Here is a 12,337-nt window from a genome sequence, read left to right on the forward strand (position 1 = left end):
ACCCCGCGTGCTTCACTGCAGCTCCGACGCCCCCCCCCCCCCCCCCCAGCGATGCTTCATCGCAATGCCGGCGAGCCCCTCTGCTTCACCGGCTACTGCAGCCCCCGCATCGTCGCGTGGTTGAGCTTGTTGATGTTCTGCACCTCCTCCTTGGCCTCCCTATTGCAGCATGTGCAGCGAGCGGCTCCGCTTGCGACACCATCAACGGTTGCAGCACCTCGCCGGATCCCTCGCGTCGCCGCCCACACCATGAGAAAAAAATCAGCATGTGCGGCCATGGCGGGATGAAGCAGAAGCGGACAGGGATGAAGCGAGATGGCGAGGTGTGAATCAGGAGAGGTGAGGCCATGACGGGATGAACCAGGGAGACGGAGCGTGCATGGATGAAGCAAGGAGATGCGGGGATCAGGCAGGAGAGATTGGCCATGGCGAGTTTGCAGGGATGGTAGTTGTGCCGTCCAAAAAGGGACGAGGCTGGAGGAAACATGTGGATGGTGTGAAGATAACGCTAGGAGGTTGGGCGGCAGGCGGGCGCCACATGGGACACGTGTCAAGCGAGCGTGACGGTTTATGTTTCGTTGTTATCAGTCGGCTTAAAACAAACGTTTTCCTTTCTCTTTTGGTCCACCGTGTATCATAGTGTTTTCTTGTTATGAATTGGGTTTGTTGATACACCATGAAATACAAAAGCCTCTATAGCCGGACCCTCTATATGCCTATTAACGTCCGTGTGGTCAGTATCTGGTCAAAGAAAACTGACCTAACCTGACCTTTTTTTTTCTCCTTAAACGCCTGAACTGGCCGACGTTCCTCAAACCCGTCTAAAATACATGGACAATATGAGGCTGACTGGTCACGCCCGGGCAGTGCTCATCCACATTGAACGAAAGACCCCACCTGCAGCCACACAGAAGACCACGACGACCACGAGCTCGCACACGCGCCATGCCGGGGTCGGAGCTCGTGCACGCATGGCGCCGTCGATGCTCTGGGGCCAGAGCTCGCGCACGCGCCGTTGCTGCTGCTCCTGCTCCGCCCACCACCACCGCCAGATGCGACCTGCTCCGTGCTCCGCGAGGCTCCCCGCGGCGTCCTCCTCCCATCCGTGCAGCCGCGTGCTGTGCGTGCTGGCCGCCACGTGTGAGCGCATCCGCAGCCGCGCGCTGGCCACCGCATGCTGGACATGACGGCCGGGGCTGCGTTTGGATTGGCCGCATGACCCGTGTACGGAGCTCACGGCAGCGTGCTATCCGTGCGTGCGTCGTGGCCGCAGCATGCTGGCTCCCGCCGTGCGAGACGCCTGCTGTCTGCCGCCATGCGTGTTGCCTCGTGAGGCCGTGTGTGCTAAGCCGCAGCGCAGCCGCGCGTGCGAGCCGAGTGTGTTGGCCGTGCTAGCCATGCATGCCGTGCGTGCCGCCCGTGCTGGCCGTGCGTGCAGCCGCCGCCGCATGCTGGCCGACGCCCTCACGCCTGCGCATGCGTGCTGGCCGACACCCTCGCGCCTGGGCAAGCAAAGCTCGCCGCCGCCACCACCGCATCCGCTGGCCGGCCGGCAGCTGTCATGCTGCGTGCTCTGACGGTGGCGCACAGAACCTATTCGTCGAAATGTCATAATATGATGAGGCTGGTTTGAGGAGTGTGATTGTTTTGGAGAGAGAAATTAGGGACGAAAACGGACGTGCCCAGTCGCGGGCGTTTGAGGGGTCAAATTAGATGGACGTGGTTGTAGATGCTCTAAGACCCGCTTTGAAAGAGGAAGGAAAACTCAATGAACACTTTGAAACATGATAATTCTTAAAAGACAAAAAGTAACATGAAACTCAAAGCAACCACAAACAGTGGATCTGTGTATGAGATATCCTGTGCATGGTAGAATTACTTTTCTCCAAGTTCATCTAGATGTTGGGGCATTCGGAACTTTCATTAGGGTAAATATTAAGTGTGATGTCAATCTGCCATTTACCGACATTTGTTACTGTGTCTAGTTCTGGAAAATGAGAACATTATCAAGTGCAATATGAGAAGATCCCTAAGTTCTGTTCCGCTTTTGGCCTTTTGGGGACATATGCATGAGGAGTGTGAATACAAGAACAAGGACTTGAAGCGGGGCGCATGGCTTAAAGTCGATGCACACACATGAAGAGGCCAAATTTCATGTGGAAGAGGTAGGGCAACATGTATATATGAGGGGGTGACATGACTGACTTTGGATGTGGTCGTACTGATTTTGGTCGACGCAGAGGTAGAGGGGACTTTGTGGATTGGTGCCTACATTCCAATGCTGCCCAGAATAAGACCTTAGGCAGAGACAACATCTATCCCGGGTAAAAAAAGTGTATATTTGTCTGAGGATGAAAAGGGAGTGAGGAAAAGATTATGTTCAGAAGATGAAGAGGAGGAAGAAAACACTGATCATGGTCTATTGAATGTTGTCCCGGTTGGTAATGTGACAAAACTGGAGTAGCTATGGAGATTAGTTAGGACCTAAGTAACTAGGAAAGGAATGATAAGAAAAGACAGGGGGGTTATGCAAGTCAGCTTCGAGATGATCAGCAGCCTCTCTCGGATGGGTGCGCAGACAACAATGAAACTCCTATTCTTGAACTGCCATGGTTTGGTAACATTGCGGCAGTTCGATTATTCCTGGTTGCCCATCACTGTTGTAACCCCGGAGGTTTTGCTCCTGTCGGAGACACACCTCGATGGCTATCCAGCTGAGTGTTTGTCTAGAAATTTGCATATGAGATTTAAAATTGTCTCGGTGAGTGACAAGGAAGGATGGCTAGTGCTATTTTGGAGAAGAGAGGATAGTGTGTAGAAATTGTTTGCGACGCCTTATTACATTGATGTTAAGGTGGTGAAGAGGTGGAAGGGAACGGAGACTCACCAGAACTTATGGTGAATTCCGTTTCGAGGAGAAACACTAGACATGGGAGCGCATGCGCTACCTATAGTAACACTCTGACCACCCATGGCTATTGGTGGGTGACATAAATGAAATCATGCTCATGGAGGAGAAAGCAGGCCAACCCTCGTCCTCGAAAGTGTATGGAAGCCTTTTGGTGGTGCTCTTAGTGATTGTGAGCTCAAAAACATTGCGTTCATAGGCGAATTGTTTCAGAATTCAGAGTTTAATGCAAACAAGGAAATCTGGTTCGAATTTTCAAATTAAGTATAAAATAGAAGGTGAATTCAGGGCAAAATACTATGTAGGCAAAAAAACAAACAATGAACTTCTCAAGGAGTGTCGTATATTCCCTTTTTTTCTTAAAAACAAATTTGATTACCGTTGATCCATGTGCCGAAAAACGGAAAAAAGGTACACGAAGAACGTATAATCTGTGTGAATGCTTCCAACAAGCAAGCAAATTCGGAAATACTGAATCCAAGCAGGTCAGGCTGCTTTGTCTTGACAGCATTTGGCCCTGGAAGATCATGAGTAACTTTTCAATTTTTTGTTGGAAGATCATGAGTAACTGAAGTACTGAATCCAAACAGATCAGGAGTAACCGAGTAGTACTGCACACGATAAACGGCACATCGACAAGCAAGAAAAAGGTAATACAAAGAACGTAAAATCTTTCTAGATTACTTCCAACAACCAACAAGCAAGAAAGTTCAGTAATCTCCAGTGAACAAGAAAATTGCTAAAGATTGATTTGTTGATTACGATGGTCATGGAAATTACAAGACATTCAGAATTTTCTTGATCATCAAGAAGCACAAAGAATTACACTAAGTTCAGAACTTTCTTGATTACCTAACCAGCAAGCACTACGACTACAGAAAATCCAGCGTTCTGTTGATACCAAGATCCACAGATCTTCCGTTACAATTGAGTCCTAACAACATTCTTCCATTACAAATCAAATTAAATTCCACTAGGAAAATTCCCCGCGATCAGCAAAAAGTAAGATGAGAGAACAACCAAGTATAGGCAAGAAGACTAGAATCTACATCCGGTAAGCCTGGAGCGGCATTACGTCGAACACCACTCTCGGCGCCGGCCAGAGCCTCAGCTCGGTGAGCGGGTCGCCTGCTCCGCAAGCCATGTCACTGGGCGGCGCCGCTGCATCCACATCGGCCCTGATATCCCCGGGCGCCAGAGGGAACAGGTCGAGGCACTTCCTCGCCGCCGCAGATGTGTCAGCCTCCCACACCTCCTCGGCCGAACCAGGGAACAGCGGCAGGCACCGCGGCGTGACCTCGGGGCCCGCGGCCTGTCGGGCAGCGGAAGGAGCCCACGGGCGCGTCTGGCCCTGTTGGGAGGGGGCGTGCTCCTGGCGCTTGCGGAGGACAGAGTTCCAGCGATTCTTGACGGCATTGTCGGTGCGGCCGGAGAGGAAATCGGCGATGGTGGACCAGCGGTTGCCGTAGGTGGCCTGGTACTTGACGATGAGCATGTCCTCCTGGATGGTGAAGGGCTTGACGGCCTCCACCCTGGGGTCGAGGTGCTGGCACCAGCGGAGGCGGCACGACTTGGAGTTGCGGCCGGGCAGCCCTCGGCAGATGGAGTCCCAGTTGTGCGGGCCGCCGCAGCGCCGCACCTGCTCCCGCAGCAGGTCGTCCTCCTCCTTGGTCCACATCTTCTTGACCCCGTGCGGCGAGCCGTCACCGTCGCAGGCGCCGGCGTCGTTGCCCGACGTCGGCATCATCACCCCCAAGCTTGGATCGCCTTTCTTGCAGAGGATGGAGCTGACGCGTGCGTGCGTGCGTGCGGTGGCGAGAGGCCGGAAGGGAGAAGGTGGACGCGTTGCGGGTGGTGTGGGGAGGCCGCCGCTGCGTGCCGCCTTATATAGGCGAAGTGGAGTTGGCACCGGATCCGAGCAGGAGTCCAAACGGCGTCGGCTGCAAGGAAAGGCAGTCCCGGCCGAGCCCGTGCGGAGGAAGATATGACAGGAACGATCGACCAGGATATGGAAAGTTTAGATCGGGAATTGATGGGCTGTGCGTCCGTCGGATCGGAAATCCATCAAATGTATGGAAACTAGCGCGTATGGGCCGAGTTTATCGCGGAGACGGGTGCCAACATGGAAATTAATTTGGATTCTGTAGATTTATGTACCTCCCTCGCCCCTAAAGAAGGAAAGACTCGCTGTCTCTTAGAGCCAGGACATCGATAAGTACCGACCTCCCAGACCGAACGACTCGTTCGTCACGGGAAAGCCAATCAATCGAACGGTGTCGTTCGGGACGTCAAGTGCCCAGCCCGAACACCCCCAGGCCTTTTTCTTCGTTGAAAAAAAACAGGAAAATAAAGCCCAGTTTGTCCAAAAGCTAATGTGACTAAGAAAGCCCGCTTTTGGCTATGAATAATAAAGGTCGGATTTTGGCACGATAGATATATAAAATAAAGAACAAGATACTACTAACAATCACTATGGGTTGAAGCCAAAAAAATTGCCATCATCTTTATAAGCAAAATTTGCCCTGTTCAAAAAAAGATCTTTTTATGCAAATGGCTACCATGATGGCAAAAAATGTGGATTAAAAATCCGTATGCTATTTTTACTATATAAATAAAGAGACAAAAAAGTGGATTGAAACTTGCCATCATGTAGAGCAGAAAAAAAAATGCAACATGGTTGGTGTAGTGGTGATTGCCATGTTTTGTAAAGTAAATGTACCATAGTCTATAGAAGCAAAATTACCATGAACGATGGAAAGGTCGAAATCTGCCGTGGATGTAAAGTATTTTTGCCATGGCAAAAACATAACTCAAACTTGCCATGCTCCGTTAGAAATTAAATGTGTCATGAGTGACAAAAAGTAAATTTGCCATGTATGTTAAATAAAAATTGCCATGGCAATAAAAAGTTAATTTTGCCATGGAAATAAAAAGGTTAATTTTTCCATGGTAAAATTTGCCATGTATGTTCAAGAAAATTTGCCATGTACTTACGAATAGAAGTCGCCATGGCAATTAAGGTAAAAATTTGGCATGGCAAAGTTAAAAGTAAATTTTTTGACATGGCAAAAAAGAATAAAATTTGACATGTATGTTCAAGTAAATTTGCCATGTACTTACGAATAAAAGTCGCCATGGCAATTAAGGTAAAATTTTGCCACGGCAAAGTTAAAAGTAAATTTTTTGACATGGCAAAAAAGAGTAAAATTTGCCATGTATGTAACAGTAAATTTGCCAAGTAATTAAAGGTAAATTTTCCATGGCAATGAAGCTAAAAATTTGTCATGGCAAAAAAAGTAAAAGTTGACATGGCAAAAGTACAAAGTTAAATTTTCCATGCTCCATGAATTTTACTTAGTTTTGGCATGGCAAATAAAAGATAAATTTTTCCATGACAAAAATAAAGGTAAATTTGACATGGCAAAAATGAGTAAATAATCGCATGGCAAATACTCCCTCCGTTCCTAAATGTAAGTCTTTGGAGAGAATTCACTATGGACCACATACGGAGCAGAATGAGTGAATCTACACTCTAAAATGCATCTATATACATCCGTATGTGGTCCATAGTGAAAACTCTACAAAGACTTATATTTAGGAACGGAGGGAGTAAAAGGGAAAATTGTGCCATGTATGTGCAAAGTAAATTTGCCATGGCAAAATGAAAGGGAATTTTTGCCATGTCATGACAAAGAAAAAATTGCCATGTTATAAAAAAATAAGAAAAGATTTATCATGCTCACAGCCAAAAAATGCTGAAAATTGCCATGGCAATTTTTTAGATTGTGAACTTGGGTGAAAATTGCCATCATAGAAAACAAAAGAGAAGAAAAAAAATCTATATTTGCCATGGCAAAAAAGAAGACTAAATTGTCATGGCAAGTTACAGAATGTAAAAAAGTCTATATTTGCCATGTTTCTACACAAAACTGACCAAAAAAATGCCATTTTCTACGGGGAGCTAGCTGAAAAAGACATCTACAAATTAACTTGAGTGCACTAACAACTTGGGGTGGGGGATGAGGGGAAGAGAGAGAGATGGATTGACCTTTGGTGGGGAGACATGGTTAAACAATTTATTCTTGCTATCATGACGAAAAAAGAGACTTGGTACCTGAAACAAAGAGATAAAGGTGAAGTTGCCATGGCAATAAAAAGGTAAATTTTGTCATGATGCGAGAAAAAGAAATTTACCACGGTAAGTGAATTAAACTTGCCATGGTCCATAAAATAAGTTTGCCACTTTGAGAAAAAAAATGATTTTAAAATTGCCATGGCCTGATATGTAATATTCCCGACATGGTAAAGTTGCCATGACGAAAAACACGTCTTAAATTGTTGTTGCAAAAAAGTATATTTTAGTTTCGATGTGAAAAGCACACCGTAAAAGAACATCTAAACTTGCCAATGCAACACATTTTAAGGCTCCGTGGCAAGTATTGAATGGAGTGAAAAAACTCCAAACTTGCCATGGAAACTCATCTTAAATTTGCCATGGCAAGAAACTCATCTTAAATTGCCATGGCAAAAGTACATTTCAGTTTTCATGGCAAAAACACACCGTAAACATGTCATATCAAAAAAAAATACATGTTTAAGTTTTGCGATGACAACACAACTAAAGTTGCCATGGCAAAACAACTCTTAAGTTTACATGGAAAAACATTAACTAAACTAATGGCAAATTAATTTGCCATGACAACACAACAAAAAGATGGTATATCTCATGTAAATTTGCCATGTCTGTGGGTTATAACTTGCTCTGCTACATATCCACTTACCATCAGTTGCATAATAGGATTTGCTCCGGGGCAACTACAGATTGCACCTTTGCTAAACCCAAACCTAGAGTGAAAATTAGCATGCTAACTGTGGGTTGAAAATTGCCATGACACCCCTAAACATTTTAAAGAGGGTTGACCAGATCTGATCTTAGCAGAGATGGCAAACTATTAATTATATGAAATTGTCATGGCAAAAACATGTTTTTCCTAATCAAAAAACATGGAAAAAATTACAGTGGCGGCGTATATCAAAACTTGACATCACTGCATCCATACTGGAAATGCCCATGGCAACTACAGATTGGCCATACCAAAATCGAAACCAGCAGCTAAATTAACAGATTGAAAAGCTATACTCAGGTGATTGCTACAACAAAGATCATCACCCTGCTGTCGTATGCATAAACACGCAACACACCAATTTGGGGACGAAAATCAAAACACACGGGAAGCAGAGGAATGAGACCTTGACTTCAGCTTAATGGTGTCGGGTGCCGGAGGAGCACAGAGCAGATGTGCCTTCCTGAAGACCGCATCGAGCGCGCGGAGGTCGCCGGACTTTAAGTGGTTGGTGGCTGCCGCGACGCCCTGACGAACACGCCGTTGGCCACCACGACCGCAGGCCCATTGACGTCGACAACGCGCACGGCATGGTGCCTCCCCCCACCCCCCTGGTCGACCAACATCTTCCCACGTCGGCGTCCACTGCAGAGGTCGAAGCACACCAGGGTCACCCGTCGGCCCGCCCCCGCCGTTCTCAGGGCAGGAGCTGAAAAGAAGGAGCAGCGGGAGTACACGGGAGCCTGATCCGCGGCGGAGCTCGAATCCCAGCTGCAGCCGCGAGCGCCTTCCTCCTCCTTCGAGGCATCCGCTTCTGCCGCCCGCCTCCCTGGACCTCCTCACCGCCACCAACACCACCCACGCCGCCGGGAAGACCACGGCGCTCCCCCACCCTTCCCCTCTTCCTCCGGCAACCTCCTCCTCTTCTAGACAACTCTCCCCAGGCCTCCACTCCACCGCCTCAACACCACGATGTTGGTCCCGGTGGAGATGTGAGACGGCGATATTCCTGCTCCTCGTCTTCGCCGCCGCCTGCCACCTCTCCGACGTCGCCCCATCATGGCCTTCCCTCGTCGCCGTGGCATGGCCGCTCCCCTTGTGTGTGCTCTGTGCGGGAGGAGGAGGGTGGGATGCAGAAATGAGCGGTGGGGGAGAGGATGGAAGTGGATAAGGGAGGAAGACATGCGTACGAGATGTTCGCGACCAGGAGCTTATTTCCCGAACTAAAAAAGGTATGACGTGGCTAATCTGGATGCTCTGATATTCGTGCTAATGATCCAATGGTGAAAAAGACGTTCGGTTCCCCTCAAAAAAAAAAGAAAAAAGAAAAAGACGTTCGGCCCCAATCGTCAAAAACCGGCACGTTCGGCGGTTATCGTTTCCGTAGAGCTATCTTACCACACGGAAATCGTAGGTACTAGGATAGGACCACACGGCCTAAGAAATATCCACGCAGCCGTGGGTATTCAAAACAAATAGGTGTCACTTATAATTCGAGCGGTTTTATTATTAAAACATACACAGTCGATTCAGCTACAATTTGCATTCCGGTATGAAATTCATATTCAGTGGAGTTAGTGTTTGGCTTGTTATTTTATTATGTACTATTAAGTGGCGGACGTCCGCTGGGAGGGAGGCCCTAGCGAACGCCAGCACAGCCGTTTGATCGTAATCAAACGATGCCAATTTTCATGGAAAATGCCTTCAAAAACTGAAAACTGCCAACACCTTCAACCAAAATTGCCCCCCACCGCACACCCACTCCCACGAACGATCCATTTGCATCCAGTTACATAATATAATTCCTCAAGTCCAAAAAGATTGGAGACAGCTACACAATAGGAACAATCTTTTACACGCAAAACATATATAGAACAAAACTTTGTGATAAAAGAATAGAAATAAATTCAATTTGGCCGCAAATCCAACGACCACCGCAGCCTGCGTTCTCTCTCTCTCTCTCCATCTCTCTCACACCCCGGGCCAACCCGTCAACATCACTCCACATCGTGCAAGAACGACACAACAACAAACGTCGGCGCCCCACAGCGCACACATTGCGCATAGAGCTCCCCACGCCTCCTAAGACCGCCTAGAAATCCCCTTTGACCCCCTCTTCCATTCCCCTAGCTTGCGCACACCTACACACTGCCACGCTGCACGGAATCATCTGAGAGCTGCAGCCTCTGGACGCAACTCCCGCGAGCTCAATTCCTTTCCCATTACACCCATGGGCACCCGTGCACCCATTTGACACCGGTTGTTCAAGAAAAGCTAGGAACGCGAGCCCATTGACACTCGAGCGCCAACGCCGCCGCTTCGACCATTCTAATGAGGTAAGCCATACCTGAGTTGTAACGCCCCGAGACCGATGCTCCAGATGTATTCCAGTTATTCGCTGTCGTTGCCATGTCATTCGCTTGCGTGTTGCACTTTGTCATGTCATCATGTGCATTTTATCTGCATGTTTTTTAAAATTTGCATCCGTTCAGGTCTCCCAGTTCTCTCTATTGTCCGTTCCGAGCCCTTTCACACTCGCACGTGCCCGCGGCACCTCCAAAATATTATTTTATAACTGGCATAAAAGTGTTCTCGAAATGGGGTGAAAGTTGGAATGCGGTCTTATTTTGATGTAGGTAGACCGCCTGCAAAATTTCGTCACATTCGGAGTCCGTTTGATAGCCCAACCGTCAACATATAGCCCCAATATAGTTGGTTTATTCGTCGGACATTTTTGGTCTCCGAAACCCTTCTCGGGCTGCACTTCTCTTCTCTCCTCTCAGCCCAACCCCTTCTACACAGCCCACCTATGCCCAACCTAACCCCCCCCCCCCCCCCGACCGGAGCCGTCCGATCGCGATCGGAGGGTCCGAAACCCCCCTAGTCCATTTTCGTACATCCCTAACCTAGATTACCACACTCCCTAACCTCCTAGCCCCCTCCTCCTCAGTTTTCCGCACCCAGCCACCCGCGCGCCGCCACTTGGCGGATCTAGGTGAGCCAGCCGCCGCCGCAGTCGCCGCTCCAGCCACTCAGATCCGGCCATGTCACCCCGCAGCCGGCTCCCCTCCACCGCGGCCCTCCCGGCCCACGGCCAGCCCGCCCGAGCCCATCTGGGGCCCGGGTCAGCCCGCGTCGCGTCGTGATACGTCTGCAACATATCTATAATTGTTGATTGTTCCATGATATTATATTATCATTCTTGAATGTTTTACATTCATTTTATATCATTTTTTGGTATTAACCTATTGACATAGTGCCAATGCCAGTTGTTGTTTTCTTCATGTTTTACATCGCAGGAAATCAATACCAAACGGAGTCCAAATGCAGCAAAACTTTTTGAGGATTTTTTTTGGGCCAGAAGACATCCAGTGGGCTAGGGCTGCACATGGGGGGGTGCCTAGAGGAGGGCGGCACCCACCAGGGCGTGCCTTGGGACCCAGGCGTGCCCATGTAAGTTGTGCCCACCTCGGATGCCCCGCAAACCGCCTCTTTGCTCTATAAATACCACAATATTCCAGAAACCCTAGGGGAGTCGATGAAAATTAATTCTAGCCATCGTAGAGTCCAGAACCACCATATCCAATCTAGACACCATCACGGAGGGGTTCACCACTTCCATTGGTGCCTCTCCGATGATGCGTGAGTAGTTCTTTGTAGACCTACGGGTTCATAGTTAGTAGCTAGATGGCTTCCTCTCTCTCTCTCTCTCTCTTGATTATCAATACAATGGTCTCTTGAAGAACCATATGATGTAAGCCTCTTTGCGGTGTGTTTGTTACGATCCGATGAACTTTGAGTTGATGATCAGATCTATGTTTTCATCCATGAAAGTTATTTGAGTTTTCTTTGATCTCTTATATGCATGATTGCTTATAGCCTCGTATTTCTTCTCCGATATTTGAGTTTTGTTTGGCCAACTTGATCTATTTATCTTGCAATGGAAAGAGGTGCTTTGTGATGGGTTCGATCTTACGGTGCTTGATCCCAGTGACAGAAGGGGAAACGACACGTATGTATCATTGCAATTAAGGATAACAAGATGGGGTTTGTTTCTACATAAATAGATCTTGTCTACATCATGCCATCGTTCTTATTGCATTACTCCATTTCTCCATGAATTTAATACACTAGATGCATGCTGGATAGCGGTCGATGTGTGGAGTAATAGTAGTAGATGCAGGCAGGAGTCGGTCTACTAATCTTGGACGTGATGCCTATATAATGATTATTGCCTGGATATCGTCATAATTATTTGAATATCTATCAATTTCCCAACAGTAATTGTTTTCCCACCGTTTGCTATTTTTCTCGAGAGAAGCCACTAGTGAAACCTACGGACCCCGGGTCTCTTTTCATCATATTTGCCTTTGCGATCTATTTTCCTTTGAATTTATTTTCAGTTCTATTAAACCAAACATATAAAAATACCTTGCTGCAATTTATTTGTTTTGCGGTCTATTCATCCTATCTACCACTTTTACCTCACGTTATTTGCCTATCTTGAGGCGCCGTACCCGAAAGGGATTGACAACCCCTTTAACACATCGGGTTGCGAGTGTTTGTTATTTGTGTGCAGGTGTTG

The 12,337-nt window shown here is 47.8% G+C and overlaps 1 protein-coding gene across 1 annotated transcript; it reads right to left on the reverse strand.

The window, feature by feature from the left end:
- Positions 1 to 3,644: 3,644 nt before the first annotated feature.
- Positions 3,645 to 8,956, reverse strand: LOC100873108 (transcription factor MYB44). Its single transcript, XM_044514692.1, has 2 exons — positions 8,159 to 8,956; positions 3,645 to 7,022 (listed from the first exon to the last, which is right to left on the reverse strand). The coding sequence occupies exon 2, from the start codon at positions 4,653 to 4,655 to the stop codon at positions 3,954 to 3,956; it is 702 nt and encodes a 233-aa protein (XP_044370627.1). The 5' UTR covers positions 4,656 to 7,022; positions 8,159 to 8,956; the 3' UTR covers positions 3,645 to 3,953.
- Between the last annotated feature and the right edge of the window lie 3,381 nt (positions 8,957 to 12,337).

Source organism: Triticum aestivum, chromosome 4B, assembly GCF_018294505.1.
Source record: "Triticum aestivum cultivar Chinese Spring chromosome 4B, IWGSC CS RefSeq v2.1, whole genome shotgun sequence".
In the NCBI taxonomy this organism is placed as follows: domain Eukaryota; kingdom Viridiplantae; phylum Streptophyta; class Magnoliopsida; order Poales; family Poaceae; genus Triticum; species Triticum aestivum.

Bases quoted from the DNA above. Each gene is read 5' to 3' on its own strand.
- LOC100873108 (XM_044514692.1), bottom strand. From the start codon at position 4,655: ATGATGCCGACGTCGGGCAACGACGCCGGCGCCTGCGACGGTGACGGC.